The sequence below is a fragment of the Pelodiscus sinensis genome, chromosome 2, assembly GCF_052426305.1.
Source record: "Pelodiscus sinensis isolate ZL-2025 chromosome 2, ASM5242630v1, whole genome shotgun sequence".
In the NCBI taxonomy this organism is placed as follows: domain Eukaryota; kingdom Metazoa; phylum Chordata; order Testudines; family Trionychidae; genus Pelodiscus; species Pelodiscus sinensis.
Window position 1 is genome coordinate 2,717,812 of NC_143053.1, and position 15,835 is coordinate 2,733,646.

Genomic DNA, 15,835 nt, shown 5'->3' on the forward strand with positions numbered 1-15,835 from the left:
CGGCACTACAGCTCCCAGCATGCCCCGCGAACGCGCCCTGCGCGGGCCCACAGGGCCGACTTCCCGCCTGGCTGCGGCTCGCACGCGCCGTAGGCACAGGGGCCGCGCTGCATGCCGGGACGCGTAGTCCGGCCAGGCCCTGGCCCGCGAGCGTGTCGGCCGGCGTGTCCGGGCAGGGGCGGGAGCAGCGCCCTGGTAGGTAGGGGCGGGGCTGCTCGGCCGGGCCCCATTCACCTGGGGGGGGGGATGCACCCGCACCCCGACCCGGGCTGCACCCCCCCGCCCCGGGGCGCCCCGCCCCCCCCGGCCGGGCTGCACCCCCCCGCCCCGGGGCACCCCGCTCCCCCCCCGGCCGGGCTGCACCCCAATGCACCGGGGCACCCCGCTCCCCCCGGCCGGGCTGCACCCCCCCGCCCCGGGGCACCCCGCTCCCCCCGGCCGGGCTGCACCCCAATGCACCGGGGCACCCCGCTCCCCCCGGCCGGGCTGCACCCCCCCGCCCCGGGGCACCCCGCTCCCCCCCGGCCGGGCTGCACCCCAATGCACCGGGGCACCCCGCTCCCCCCGGCCGGGCTGCACCCCCCCGCCCCGGGGCACCCCGCTCCCCCCGGCCGGGCTGCACCCCACTGCACCGGGCGCCCCGCTCCCCCCCGGCCGGGCTGCACCCCACTGCACCGAGACACCCCGCTCCCCCCGGCCGGGCTGCACCCCCCCGCCCGGGGGCACCCCGCTCCCCCCGGCCGGGCTGCACCCCACTGCACCGGGCGCCCCGCTCCCCCCCGGCCGGGCTGCACCCCACTGCACCGAGACACCCCGCTCCCCCCGGCCGGGCTGCACCCCACTGCACCGAGACACCCCGCTCCCCCCGGCCGGGCTGCACCCCTCTGCACCGGGGCACCCCGCTCCCCCCCGGCCGGGCTGCACCCCCCCGCCCCGGGGCACCCCGCTCCCCCCCCGGCCGGGCTGCACCCCACTGCACCGGGACACCCCGCTCCCCCCCCGGCCGGGCTGCACCCCACTGCACCGGGACACCCCGCTCCCCCCGGCCGGGCTGCACCCCACTGCACCGGGGCACCCCGCTCCCCCCGGCCGGGCTGCACCCCACTGCACCGGGGCACCCCGCTCCCCCCCCGGCCGGGCTGCACCCCACTGCACCGGGGCACCCCGCTCCCCCCCGCCGGGCTGCACCCCACTGCACCGGGCGCCCCGCTCCCCCCCGGCCGGGCTGCACCCCACTGCACCGAGACACCCCGCTCCCCCCGGCCGGGCTGCACCCCCCCGCCCGGGGGCACCCCGCTCCCCCCGGCCGGGCTGCACCCCACTGCACCGGGCGCCCCGCTCCCCCCCGGCCGGGCTGCACCCCACTGCACCGAGACACCCCGCTCCCCCCGGCCGGGCTGCACCCCCCCGCCCGGGGGCACCCCGCTCCCCCCGGCCGGGCTGCACCCCACTGCACCGGGCGCCCCGCTCCCCCCCGGCCGGGCTGCACCCCACTGCACCGAGACACCCCGCTCCCCCCGGCCGGGCTGCACCCCACTGCACCGAGACACCCCGCTCCCCCCCCGGCCGGGCTGCACCCCTCTGCACCGGGGCACCCCGCTCCCCCCCGGCCGGGCTGCACCCCCCCGCCCCGGGGCACCCCGCTCCCCCCCCGGCCGGGCTGCACCCCAATGCACCGGGACACCCCGCTCCCCCCGGCCGGGCTGCACCCCACTGCACCGGGACACCCCGCTCCCCCCGGCCGGGCTGCACCCCACTGCACCGGGGCACCCCGCTCCCCCCGGCCGGGCTGCACCCCACTGCACCGGGGCACCCCGCTCCCCCCGGCCGGGCTGCACCCCACTGCACCGGGGCACCCCGCTCCCCCCCCGGCCGGGCTGCACCCCACTGCACCGGGGCACCCCGCTCCCCCCCGCCGGGCTGCACCCCACTGCACCGGGGCACCCCGCTCCCCCCCGCCGGGCTGCACCCCACTGCACCGGGGCACCCCGCTCCCCCCCCCGGCCGGGCTGCACCCCCCCGCCCCGGGGCACCCCGCTCCCCCCCCGGCCGGGCTGCACCCCACTGCCCCGGGGCACCCCGCTCCCCCTGGCCGGGCTGCACCCCACTTCCCCCCGAGCCGGGCTGCACCCCACTTCCCCCCGAGCCGGGCTGCACCCCACTGCACCAGGGCACCCAGAGGTACCCCTGGCTGGACTATTCCCCAATGAACCCCGCACCCAGCGGTGCCCCAAGCCAAACTGCCCAAGTTGCGCTGCCCAGTCAGTCAGGCCATGCTCTGGCCATGGAGCGGGTTCAAACCCCTCTGGGGCGCCAGTCTGCCTCCACCATGGGCATGTCACCGCGCTGGTCCCGCTCACCTGGGCCCCTTGCTGCGCTGGGTGTGTGTGGGGGGGGGGTGTTCACACCCCTAAGCCAGAAAGTTCCAGTGCAGGAAAGCGCCGGTTAGACCTGACCTCAGGTCCCACCCGTGGCTACTGCCCGTCCGTTGTTCTCGCCCAGCGCCTGGGGTCGCAATCCGATGGCCCAGCTGAGAACAAAGGCGCCTTTCCATCCCGCTGCGCCGTGACGCCCCGTACGCAGAGGCCGGAGTTTCTAAGGAAGTTCCTTTAGTGAGGCTCAACTGGGAGGGGGGACGCAAGACACATCCGACTCCTGCACACGGTCCGGTACTGGGGAGGGGTTGAGAACCGCTGCTTTGCACGGCTGTAAACCCACCCTGCCCCGACAATGGAATGGTCACATCTTATCTCACCCCCCTTTCAGGCTGTTCATGGCACCCCACCACGGAGACACTTGTCATGCGGTTACAGCCCTGTGCTGTGAAAGGCCCATGTGCATGGAGATCGAAGTAGGCCCAGGCATATTGTGACCGTATTCCTGTCACCGAGGCATGGCTTAATAATGCTCTCGCAGACATGGCAAATGGTAAACCTGCAAGCATGGAGTTTGACGTGCCGGCTGCCCCACGTGATGCTCTGCCCAGGGCGGCACAAATTGAACTGATGCAAATAGAGAGGCCCTTGCAGAATGCGGGGAGGTCTACGCTATTCCAAGATCTTTCCGGTATGCTGAAAGAGCTGCTTTGCGTCTTTTGAGCAAGCCCGTTATTTCAAAATAAAACAGGCACGCTATTCCGACGTCCCTGTAAACCTCATTCCACGAGGCATAAGGGACGTTTTGGAATAGCACTTTATTTCAGAATTTGGCACTGCAAAATAAGCGATTTGGAAACTAACTCAAAATAAGCTAGGCAATTTGCGTAGCTCAAATTGCCTAGCTTATTGTGAGCTAAGGGTGCAGTGCAGATGCACCCTCATTGCGCATGCTGGTCACAACACCTATATTAACTATTACAAAAAACAGGACTAGGTAGCACTTTAAAGACTAACAAGATAGTTTATTAGGTGATGAGTATTAATCTGAGGAAGTGGGTCTGGCCCACGAAAGCTCATCACCTAATAAACCATCTTGTTAGTCTTTAAAGTGCTACCTAGACCTGTTTTTTGTTTCAGCTAGACAAGCCTAACACATCTATATCTCTGTTACTATATTAACTTTAGCTGCACCGGAAACAAAAATAGCTTGACACATTCCAGAGGATAAAGTAGAAAAAGTCCAGTTTTAAGGGGACTTGTACAGTATCTCATCGGAAGTATTGACCAGACACCAAAAGCTACTGCCATTTTCTATAGTCTAGCATCCTGTAACAGATAAAACCCGAAGTGAGTGTAATATCTGTCAAAACAATGTGTGATTGACTCTTTGACTAACTTTTTTAAGCAGCAGGGAGCAACCGGCCTCCACCGTTAACCCTCTGATCTGGTGGCGAAACCGTGCTGCAGCCAGACTAGCAGGGAGACAAAATGACTGAACCCGACAAGAAAAAGAGTCGAAGGCTGTGCACATTTAAAGACGAGTGGCTGCAACGGCCAGAGTATCGGAATTGGCTTATAAAGGCAAGCGACGACTCGGGCTACTGTTCTGTTTGTCGGGTGCAGCTCACCGTCAAGTTTGATTCTGCAAAAGCTATCAAGCGCCATGCAGAAACAAAGGGTCACAAAGTCAAAGCGCAAGGACAGGGATGGGGTAGGACCAGCGACAAAGTCTCCAGAAGGACGGATAATGCCGAAGAGCAACCCCTACACACAGCTGAATTGCTTTTAGCATATCACAGAGTTAAACACCACCTCGGCGACCCTTCGCAAGATTGTGGAACTCAACTGTACCGCTGCATTTTCCCCGATTCCAAGATAGCTTCCAAAATTCACTGTGGAATGACAAACGCACGTGCTTTGATTGAGAATGTATTAGCACCGCATTCCCTGAAAAGGGCCATGCAAGACATTGGCTCAACACCTTTCTCAGTAGCGACAGTTGCTTCTAAAAAAGGACCCACAAAACTCTTCCCAGTTGCCATCCACTACTTTAATAAAGACAAGGGGATCTGCACGTCGATCGTCGATTCTTTCGAGGATGCAGCTGAAACATCAGAGGCGATCGCAGACAACTTAAGATGTTGTCTTCAAAAGGCTGGCCTGATACAGAATAAAATTGTGGCATATGGAGCGGGCAATTTTGGAGAAAACAAGTCTGTTTTTGTGCACCTAAAACAAATGTTGGACTTACCAAACCTTGTGCCTGGGCATTGCAGTGCGCAAATAGTCCACGATACAGCAAAGCATGGCTTGAAAAAGCTCCCTTATGACATAGAGTACTTGGTCTTCAAGGTCTTCAGTGAATTCGCATCTAGTGCCAAGAATATCAGTGAACTGAAAGAGTTCTTTGACTTCATGGAGACAGAATATTCAGAAATCTTACACCAAGTACCTAAGCGTTTTGTGGCCCTTTTTGCTGCCGTAGACAGGTTACTGAAGAATTGGCCTGCACTCAAATCTTACTTCGTGAGTCAAGGAGAGGCAGGTGTGAGCCACACAATCTGGGCCTTTCTTTCGGAGCACAAGGACACCAGTTCCGATGAGGACTCTATTACTCTGCCCGAACTGTACCTCTGCTTTGTGCACAACATGCTGAGCCTGTGTAACACCACAATCAAAGTTCTTGAAAGTGATTCCGTTCAAGTAACCGAACTGTACGCCACGCTCAGCAAGCTCAGAGCAGAGATTCGGAATCGCCAAGAGAAAGGCTTCCATGGGTACAAGGTAGCACGGCTCTTGGAGAGGCTACAGCCTGACAAGCAGAGTAAGTTTCTCGGAGATGCCCGGCAGACGTACACACGCATGCTGCAGTACCTAGAAAAGAGGTTTGATTTCAGCGAAAACTCTTTCTATAAGTTGTGTGCGCCACTTCATCTGGACGGGCCTCTTGAGCTAGACAAGCTCTGTGCTTTGGTGACAAATTTGGACGTTCAAGTGGATCTAGATGAGCTATTTACGGAGATGTGTGTGCTGAACGAGGTGCTACCCATCCTAAAGGGGTCAGACAATCATGTGGATTCAACCCAGCCGCGGCGGGGGCGCCGCCATCACCCTCCCGCCTCGGACGTCTGGGTAGAACTCTTTAAGTGCTGCGAGGCCCCAAACTTGCTGAAGATTGTGCAGCACGCCTTTGCTGTCCCCCCCAGCAGTGCCTTCGTGGAACGCATTTTCAGCATCATGGCGAACGTGGGGGCTGAGGAAAGGAACCAGCTGCACACGGACCTGGTGAGAGCTGAGCTGTTTGTGCACTTCAACTATCAAATGACATGCGCTGAGTTTGCTGCGTTTTTGCAGACGGGAGCAGCTACGGAGCTTCTCGCGGCAGCAAGGAACGATGAGACGTTTTAATTGCCGCTCCCACACCCGTGTTGGAACTAGGCTACACGCTGCTATAATGCAACGTCTTTGTAATGTTTTAATGCTCCTCAAATAAAACACTAAGGAAACCATGCGGAGTTAGAATGTGACTTAGTGGAGTTCGCTAGAAGGTGCTTTAACTTCATTACCTGTGGGGGAGGCAGACGCCCGCTGGCCCGTTCGTACCGCAAGTTGAGGAATAAATGCACAGAGATGTGGGGCCTATGTGGGGTGGTGTTCGACATGGATACCATTATCAGTCCAGTGAAAGTTCTTTGGGGCTGGGCTACCGAGTTTCTTGCCCCATTCTTGTCTGGTTTTTTTTACCTTCTGAAGAATCAAGAGGCTGCAATGTTTGTATGAAATATTGTGCAGTACCAAGGGAAATGTCCAGACATTTAAAACTTTTGCACCTAGCTGCATGTTACAGCGCACACAAAAATCCCACTTGGTTCTCAGAGGTTTTGTGGATGCTCTGCCCTGCTAAAAACCTACTTTGCTTTATGAATGGGTCCAATGAAGATGCCTCATTTTAGGCAGCAAGTTTTGAAAGGCTTTACCGATGGCCTTTAGATAAGTGATTAGGGTTCAATAAAACTCAGGGTACGTCCACACTGCGTGGCATTTCAGGATGTTGGCCGTATCCCGGAATAGCTACCCCGCGTCTACACAAACCACCCGTTATTTTGAAATATTTTTTGAAATAACGGGCGTGCTATTTCGGCATCCCAGTAACCCTCGTTCCACGAGGGTTAAGGGATGTCTCGAAATAGCGCGTTATTTCGACATTTGCACTGTGTAGACACGCCAAATTTCAAAATAAGCCATTTTAAAATAAGATAGGCAATTTGCATAGCGCACACTGCGTTTCTTATTTCTTATGTAGAGGCACCCTCCCTTCCGGTCTAGTGGGTTTTGTTATGCCGGGACGCATGGGAATGAACCCTTTGCCTGGAGCTTCTGGAAACACTGTTGCCCGGATCTGATCCAATCAAACCACGTCTCCCCATCATTTAGTACTTCCCTACTGCGCGGGAGTGATGGGGCGGTGGCAGCTTGGATCCGGTCCTGCAGGACCATCAACCACTAGCGCGGGTGTGAGCGAAGGAGTCGCCGCACTTTGCAGCCTTCCCGAACCCAGTTCCAGTGTGTGTTCGTTTCTGGTTCGCGTCCGCCCTTAGCACTTCCCTTGGCAGAGGGCTGGTATCCAGAGAGGGGAGTTGTGCCGTGTCTTTGAAGCAACAGCAGATTGTGATGGGGACGGGCGGACGGGCGGGGCAGGAGGCGCTTTGCAGATTAAAGGGACAGTATGAGGCATAAACCTGCAAGGCGATATGAGTCTTGAAAGGACTGAATGATAAAACCATTGCATTGGGCTGTGATGTCGAGTACGACGAGGGCCTAACGCATAAGGCCAGAGGCCAAGGCAACGGGGCAAGAATTGCTACTATAATGTGGAGCTGTGAGTAAAAAAGGTGGGTCCAATTCCCAGACCTTGGCACGCACCCGGCTTGCCCTGCAGAAACACTCCAACCGAAGAGGCAGTCGGCACAGGCCCTGAGCACATTGCAGAGGGATGGTCACACGCCACCGTGTCAGGAGCCCTCTGTGTGTCCACGCTTGTCGTCCTGTGTTCACTCTGGTTTGGCCGTTCACTGGTTGCTTTGTTGTATACGTGAGAGTCCTACTGGCCTGTGCTATTCGGGAGTAACTGTGTGTGTGCACACGCGCCTCAGTTTCCCTGGGCACTAGCTGCATGAGGAGGGGAGGCTGGGTATGACTCACTGGGGAAGTATGTTCAGTCTCTCATGTCCTGAGGCCCAGGCGACAGCAGATAGCACCTTGGGGCTAGAAGCAGGACAAAGCAGGAGGCAGGGCTGGCTTAAGGGGTCCCCAAGATGGGCTGTACTGATGGGTCCTGTAACAAGAAGTCTGGGCTACACTGTGTCTCTGGGACCCAATAACCCTTCTCTTCTACCTGCCGCCTGAGAGTCCCGTCTGGCTGCAGCTGGGAGCGCAGGGCCCGGGGACTCTCCCACACTCGGCCCAGATGCCGGGGACAGCCCGGCCCCGGTTCAGCATGATGGAAAAGGATGTTTTGATTGACTCTGCGTGTACCAGGTGAGGGGCAGGACTGAGGCACCGCAGAGGCTGCCTCCGGACACGGCGGGAGTGACGTTGCATCTCGGCGGGGCTGTCCTTGCCCGGCCGAGGGGGCAGTGAAGAATCCTTCTCTGACCGAGCGGGCCCACTGTCACAGGCACACGCTCGTGATGTGCTTCGGGAGGCTACCAGCTGCACTTACTGGGCTCCCTTCCAATAAACCTGGCACCTGATCTGATTGTGCCGTTGTTGGAGGTGTTCTCAGTGTCTGCTGTGCTGGCTGCCAGCGCGGAGCCATACACAGGAGCACACGCACGCAGCCTGCTGGTCCTCACCGGACAGAGCAAGACACCCGTCCGGACACCGTACCGGTGGCTTCTGACCCCAGTGCGTCCCCTTAGAGAACCTGAATATCAACGAGTTTGTCACAAAGCTCCCGCGAGGTAGGGAACTCTCATTGATTGCACAAACACGCACGTTGGACGCTGGTCCCACAGGAAACATGCGGGCGAGTTGTGAACTCAGGTGACCCTTCCTTCCACTCAAGCACTGCCCCCACGACACCAGCCGCATTCCTGCTAGGCCACGTTGCCAGAACTGGCGTTGTAGCACCACCATGAAAGAAACTCCCTTTGATATGCTTCTCGTAAGGAGCCGTTTCTCTTGAATTAGGAGCGGGATTCACAGTTGGACCTTTCTGGGACCTGAACCTACATCCACTGTAGCTCTGAAGAATTTATCAAGCACCCTTCTGGCTGTGCACTGCAAGAGAATAGCCCCGGTAGGGTCAGCGGCTGACAATGGGGTTGGTTCCTTCTCTACAGTGGCTGTCAAAGAACCTTCATTTTGGTTTCGTGCCCAGCTCTGCTCGGATTGGGCTGGGTTCTGTTTTGCACGCCGCATGCTCGCAAGCTGTGGGGTGCCCTCGCTGGGTGGGTTACTCCCCTGGGGATACATTGGACAATTCAGCGAGCTGAGTTTTTGGGGAGTTTTACGTTTTCTTTATGGGAGAGACGTGAAAGCGTCCCTTTTGTGGAAGGGTTCCTTTCAGAGCAGAGATTTCAAATAAGATCGCAAGGAAAGAGGAACGCCCCCAGCCGGATCCTCTTATACTTTTGGATTTGCCTTATTCAATAATACGGCTGGGGAAGCAAAGTGTCCCGAAAGGCGTACGATAGCCGCTTCACGAGTCAAATTGTAATGGTGCCTAAACTCCCCCTTTCACAGTATTGCAGGGGCGGGTTCAACGTCTGACCTGGAGCCTCGCATGAGCCTCCCCACGCTGCCCTCGCACACCAGAGCCGGGGGCCAGCCCAGATTGTGTGTTCCAGCCCTGCAGTGGGGCAAGCTAGAGCGTGAGCATGGGCTTCCCGGTGCCACGGAGGAGTCCTGAGCCTCGGGGCCAGATCCAGGCAAGCTGGGAGCTCCAGCCGGCCCCTGGGCCTGAGGTTCCCCGCCCCTGCTCTACAGTAACTACAGCAGGTGCGACGGCATGTCGGGGACCCCCTAACCCTGCACCCCCGTCCACAGCCAGGTGCGACTCCGCCGGGCAGTGGAATAGGGGGGGTTTATTGCTGCTCCGAGATACAACCCATGCAGGCAAAAGAGGACAGGCCTAGTTCCCTTGGGGGGAAGGGGTTATGGGCCCCTGAACCCCCTATACTGGTTAATCTCCTTCCTCCATGCTCCAGCTGCCCAGCCCCCAGCCCTGCCCCCTCGCCAGGTGGCCGTCTTTACCTCCCTCCCTTTGCCTCCCCCCTGGGAAGAGCCTTGTTCTCTGCTCAGGCTGGGACTAGGGGTCTGGGCCAATGCACACACGGCTGCAAACCCGCCCCAGTCGGCGGTGTGGTGGGGGCTGCTCTGGGCTTTCGGGACTCTCGCGCGCCAGCTGAACGGCCTCACGCGTGCTGTTCCCGCCGGCGCGGGCGCTGGTGCACGGCTGCATCTCTGCCTTCCTGAGCCAGCGGGCCAAGCCGGGCCTTGCACCGCTGCGCTGGAACCCAGGCCGACTGCTGCGCCTTCCCCGGCCCAGGCGCTCGGAGACCCTCCTCCGGGAACAGCTCACTGGCCCTCATAAGAACATAAGAACGGCCGTACTGGGTCAGACCAAAGGTCCTTCTAGCCCAGTATCCTGTCTGCCGACAGTGGCCAGCACCAGGTGCCCCAGAGAGGGTGGACCGAAGACAATGATCAAGCGATTTGTCTCCTGCCATCCCTCTCCAGCCTCTGACAGACAGAGGCCACGGACACCATTTTATCCCCTGGCTAATAGCCTTTTATGGACCTAACCTCCATGAAATTATCCAGCTTCTCTTTAAACTCTATTATAGTCCTAGCCTTCACAGCCTCCTCTGGCAAGGAGTTCCACAGGTTGACTACACGCTGTGTGAAGAAGAACTTTCTTTTATTAGTTTTAAACCTGCTCCCCATTAATTTAATTTAGTGTCCTCTAGTTCTTCTATTATGGAAACTAATAATGATAGAAATGTAGCCGTGTTAGTCTGGTGTAGCTGAAACAAAATACAGGCCTATGTAGCACTTTAAAGACTAACAAGATGGTTTATTAGATGAGCTTTCGAAAGCTCCAGAGTCCTGTATTTTGTTTTAGGAAACTCATAACTTTTCTTTATCGGCCCTCTCCACACCACTCATGATTTTATAGACCTCTATCCTATCCCCCCTCAGTCTCCTCTTTTCTAAACTGAGAAGTCCCAGTCGCTTTAGCCTCTGTTAAAAGCATTTTCGGAAAATCATGCCAGTGTAGACGTAGCCTAGAAGTGAACCCTTCCGGAAGTGGTGTGGGGCTGGGCACATGGCTCTCAGCCCCGCCCACACCAGGAGTGTCTGCCCAGCCCCCTGCGCCTGAGGGGGGCCCGCAAACTGGAGGCACATGAGCATCAGCTGTTCCCTCATGCACCTCTGAGCCCTGCACCCAGAACCTCGCCCCCCAGCAATGGAAGGCCCTGGTGCTGGGAGGTTTGGGGGTCCTGGCCCTGGGGGGGATCAGGGGACCCCAGCAGTGGTGGTTCTTGGCACTGTGGGCAGTTGTGGGACCACAGCAATGGGGGGCCCTGTCACTGGGGGGGGTGGGGAAGCCTGACACTGGGATCCCTGGTGCTTGGAGGTTTTTGGGGTATCCTGGCAATGGGGGGCCCCTAGTGCTGGGTGGCTTGGGAACCCTGGCAATAGGAGGCTCTGGCACCGGGGGATTTGGGGATCCTGGAAATGGGGGGGGGGGGCCTGGCACTGAGGAGGTGGATTGCACCCTCAGCAAGTTTGCGGATGACACTAAGCTGGGGGGAGAGGTAGATACGCTGGAGGGCAGAGATAGGATCCAGAGTGACTTAGACAAATTGGAGGATTGGGCCAGAAGAAATCTGAGGAGGTTCAACAAGGACAAGTGTAGAGTCCTGCCCTTGGGATGGAAGGATCCCAAGTATTGGTACAGGCTGGGGACCGACTGGCTAAGTAGCAGTTCTGCAGAAAAGGCCCTGGGGGTTCCAGTGGATGAGAAGCTGGATAGGAGTCAACAGGGGCCCTTGTAGCCAAGAAGGCTAATGGCATATTAGGGTGCATTAAGAGGAGCATTGCCAGCAGATCCAGAGAAGTGATTATTCCCCTTTATTCAGCTCTGGTGAGGCCACATCTGGAGTATTGTGTCCAGTTCTGGGCCCCCCACTACACAAAGGATGTGGACGCATTGGAGAGGGTCCAGCGGAGGCAACCAAAATGATTAGGGGGCTGGAGCACATGACCTATGAGGAGAGGCTGAGGGATTTGGGTCTGTTTAGTCTGCAGAAGAGAAGAGCGAGGGGGGATTTGAGAGCAGCCTTCAACTTCCTGAAGGGAGGTTCCAAAGAGGCTGGAGAGAGGCTGTTCTCAGTAGTGACAGATGGCAGAACAAGGAGCAATGGGCTCAAGTTGTGGTGGGAGAGGTCCAGGTTGGATATTAGGAAAAACTATTTCATTAGGTAGGTGGTGAAGCACTGGGCTGGGTTCCCTAGGGAGGGGGTGGAGTCTCCATCCCTAGGGGTGTTTAAGTCTCGGCTTGACAAAGCCCTGGCTGGGATGATTTAGTTGGGATTGGTCCTGCCTAGAGCAGGGGGCTGGACTTGACCTTCTGAGGTCTCTTCCAGCTCTCTGGTTCTAGGTTTTGGGGTATCCCAGCAATGTGAGGCCCTGGTGCTGGAGGGTTTTGGGGGTATCCCGGCAATGGGAGGCCCTAGTGCTGTTTTTTTGGGGGGAATCCCAGCAATGGGGTCCCTGGCAATGGGGGTGTTGGAGGATCCCAGCAATGGGGGGCTCTGGCACGGGGGAGGTTGGGGATCCCACTAATGGGGGGTCATGGTGCTGTGGGGCCTTGATGCTGGTGGTTTTGGGGATCCCGAGGGGCTCTGGTGCTGGAGGGCTTGGGAATCCCGGCAATGGGGGGGCCCTGGTGCTAGCGGGTTTGGGGACCCCGGTAATGGGGGGTCCTGGTGCTGTGGGGTCTTGGTGCTGGGGGGGGTTGGGGTATCTTGGCAATGAGGAGCCATGGTGCCGTGGGGTTTTAGGGACCCCAGGAATGGGGGGCCCAGATGTTGGGGGGGTGGGAAGCCCAGCAATGGAGGGGCCTGGTGCTGGGGGCTTGGGGGATCCTAGCAATGCAGGACCCTGACACGTTTGGGGATCCTGTCATTACCAGGGCTCGCCTTCGCCAGGATCCCCCAACCCCCCACCAATGCCAGTCACGCAGCCCCAGTAGGAGCCCTAGTACGTAGGCACCGTGACAGCCAGAGCCAGCCTTCGTCCTCCCCTCCTGGGGGGAAGGGGTCAGCCCCAGCAGGCGCTGCCCTTTCAACATTTTCCCCTTTGTCCTGGTGGCTGCGCTGAACAGTCTTCAGCCCCGTCCCCCGCCTAGGCCTGGTCTTAGACCGGCAGAAGGGCGCACACAGGCATCCCCCCTCCCCCGGGCAAACAGGCTGACCCTGTAGGCTGGGGGGGAGGGTCAGGTGTGTATTCGTAGCCTGGAAGGAGACGTGAGGATGACGTGGGCCCCACCGAACACACACATGCCCCCAGTTGCCCGACGGCGTTGCTGTGCGGCCCTGCTCAGCTCTCTCAGCACAGAGCCGGCCCAGGCAGCGACGTGGAGGGGATGCCCGGGGAGCTGGAGGGGCCGGGTTCCCCACTGCCCCCCCCCACAACCCCCACTTCCCCATTTGCACTCGGCGAACAGACGGTGGAGTTTATTCTCCCCTTGTCCCATACGCCGGCTGATGAGGAGAGGCGCCCAACAAACAGCAAACTAGCGCCCTCGGGGTGGTGCCGAAAACAGGGCTGCTGCGAGCCTGAGACGAGCCAAGCTGCCTGGAAGCGCAGTTTACGCAGGAGCTTTGTCACACTCGGGAGGGCTTTTTGGTGGGTTCCCAGCGTTGGTTTTGGGGTTTTCTTTGCTCAACGTCTTTCCCTCAGCTGTTGGCGCTGTATCCACCACGCTTTTGGCTCTTTGTCTGTAACGGGTTGGCCACCCCTGAGCGACACCTTCAGGGCAAGAAAGAAACCGGTGTGACTGCCGATCCAAGCCAGCGCATCAGGACTGTGCTGCTGGAACATGAGGGTAGCCTGCTTCGTGGACTCATACCCGGACAGGCCCCTGCTGAGCAGGCCAGAGGGGGCATCCAGAAATAGGCTGCATGGTACAAAAACTAACACGTTGCCAAACTAATGGTAAAAGGCGGCAGGCCAGAGGCTGGGAGAGTGCTGTGCCCAGTCTAATCTCACAATGACGGTGTTAATCAAACACACTGACCGTCCATCACAAAGGCCTCTGCTAATACAAGAAGGCACATGGAAAACCTAACCTGTACACACAGAATGCCTAATTCGGAGATCATGCACCCGAGGCGTTCTTCCCAGGACCCGGGCCTTGAACTGGGATCCGACACATCCTGATTTTGGCTATTTGATTACAAGCTCTGAGAGGCTCAGTCAGGAGGAGAACCCGGGGGAGGGGGGAGCACAGAAACCTCAGAGAGACAATCTACACCCACGTCTACACTTCTAACTTGTGGCTGATCTAGTTCTCCACAGAAACATCCATCAGGTTCTTTTATCCTGCTGCGCTCTTGGACTCTGGTATCTTGTGGCAGAGAGCTCCGCAGGCAACGCACTGTGTAAAAAGGTTGTTTGCTTGCGTTGCCTTTCAAAGTCTCCACCCTTGTGCATGTGTCAGAAAAGGTAACAAGAAACGCCCGAGTCACCTTGGCTATTCAGTTACTCTGGACACTACCTCACCTCTCATCTCCCCTCGACACAGCCCCAGGCCTTTCCGTTGTCTCGCGTGCAGGCGTCTCTTCGTGTTTCTAACCATTTTCATTTGCCCCGTCATGGTCATGAGGGATGGCCAGCAGCCTGGGAACTAAGGGGTTAACTGTAGCTAGCCCGGTAGCAGTCAGCCAATAAAAATGCAGATAGGGATTTCAAACGGACACAAAGGCATTTTGGGGTTTTCCCCTATTTTGTCTCTGGGCAGTTTCTCTCCAGATACTAAGAGGGACAGACAACATGTCCCTCTCCAAGAAAACACTCTTCACCATCTGTAAGTAGGGCAAAGTCTAGATAAATCCGTTAGGTTTTATTGTTTTATGGTTTGGGAATGAGAATCTGATGTCTGTGCATTTAGAAATAGTCCTCTTTTGTAACTAAGTTTTGTTCCCATGGGAAAATTCCCCATGAGTTTATTAATTGGTGGCGCTTACCATCTAGCCAATCCAGCTATGCTTGTAACAGGAGTATTGTTGCGATGATAAAAGTTCTTTCTTTTTATTAACCTGATATTGGTTCAGTTCTGTGTCCTGGAAAATCTGCCTGTGGGATCTGCAGGCCTCTGACTAGTTTGTATTTTCTCTTTTCTTTTTCAAGTTCTTTGGGGAAGAGTGCTTGGGGTGCCCGGGGGTTGGTTTCAAGTGTCGACCCGTTTGTGGGTTCAAAAGCACTTGATGGTGGCAGTGGATTTTTATCCCCAAAATCTAGGTTTTTAAGATTTTGGGGGGGACGCTTTATACCAAAGCCTAGAGAGAGAAGGTTTTGGGGTACTTTTGCGGGCCCCCACTTCTGCATTCATCGTGCCAGAGTGGGGAATCAGCCATGACACCCCCTTAACCCCTTCACTTCCTGCTGGGCCATGAGCGAGAGGAAGTGACCAGTCCTGCAGGCAGCATGTGATTTGGGGTCCCACATGGAGCTGTAAAGAGACCTATTTCCACCTCTATCCTGAGGTCGTTTGCTTTTTGACCATTGTCGCTGGACTGGCCACAGGAATCCTCCAGCCCCTCCGTCATTTAGAAGCCAGCACTGTGCATGAAGAACTCGTTACTGCCCCGATCTCTCTGCCATTACCTGTCTATCCACTCGGCTTTGGATTCTTCACTCCCATTCTCACCCCAAGCTTGGGCTGCGGGGCCTAGGAACCAGACCCGGGGCAGGTGAAACAGGGATGAGAGGGGTGTAGCCATACCTGGGCTGCTGCGTGAGGCTGGCTGCTAGTTCTCCAGCCCATGGTGCCTTTCTGCCCGGTCAGGAATGGCACGCAGGGTTGTAGCCACCTGCAGTCTGTCTGCTGGGGTCCTGGCCATGCAGGCTCAGAACTGTTTGAATCCCAGCCAAAGCCTGCTAGGCATGGAAGAGGCCCCTTTCCGACGTTCTCACCATTCCTGGCCACCGTCACGGCACGAGTGGAATCGGCTTTCATAAGTATGGGACTCCGGGGAGCTGCCAAGGCTCAAGTTTCCTCCAGGGAGTCTCAGAAACACAGGGCTGGAAGGGACCCATGCAGTCTAGCCCCGCACGCCGGGCAGGGCCAAGTCCGCCATACCTACAATGGCCGGGAGCATCTCTGCAGCAAAGCAGGTCTGGGATATATAAAAATTAATAGGTCTGAAATTGTTCGACATTAG

General features: G+C 57.9%; 1 protein-coding gene across 5 annotated transcripts; it reads left to right on the forward strand.

Annotated features, from left to right (window-relative positions):
• The first annotated feature begins 4 nt into the window (after nt 1–4).
• LOC102461747 (uncharacterized) lies at nt 5–5,885 on the forward strand. Of its 5 annotated transcripts, none has more exons than XM_089776109.1 (2): nt 5–195; nt 2,767–5,885. In XM_089776109.1, the coding sequence occupies exon 2, from the start codon at nt 3,867–3,869 to the stop codon at nt 5,784–5,786; it is 1,920 nt and encodes a 639-aa protein (XP_089632235.1). In that variant the 5' UTR covers nt 5–195; nt 2,767–3,866; the 3' UTR covers nt 5,787–5,885. The 5 variants fall into 5 exon arrangements, with proteins under 5 accessions (XP_089632235.1, XP_075776031.2, XP_075776032.2 ...); XM_075919916.2 differs by having other exon boundaries at nt 3,784–5,885; XM_075919917.2 differs by having other exon boundaries at nt 3,787–5,885.
• Nucleotides 5,886–15,835: the final 9,950 nt, after the last annotated feature.

Excerpts from the sequence above, each read along its gene's own strand:
- LOC102461747 (XM_089776109.1), top strand. The coding sequence starts at position 3,867 with ATGACTGAACCCGACAAGAAAAAGAGTCGAAGGCTGTGCACATTTAAA.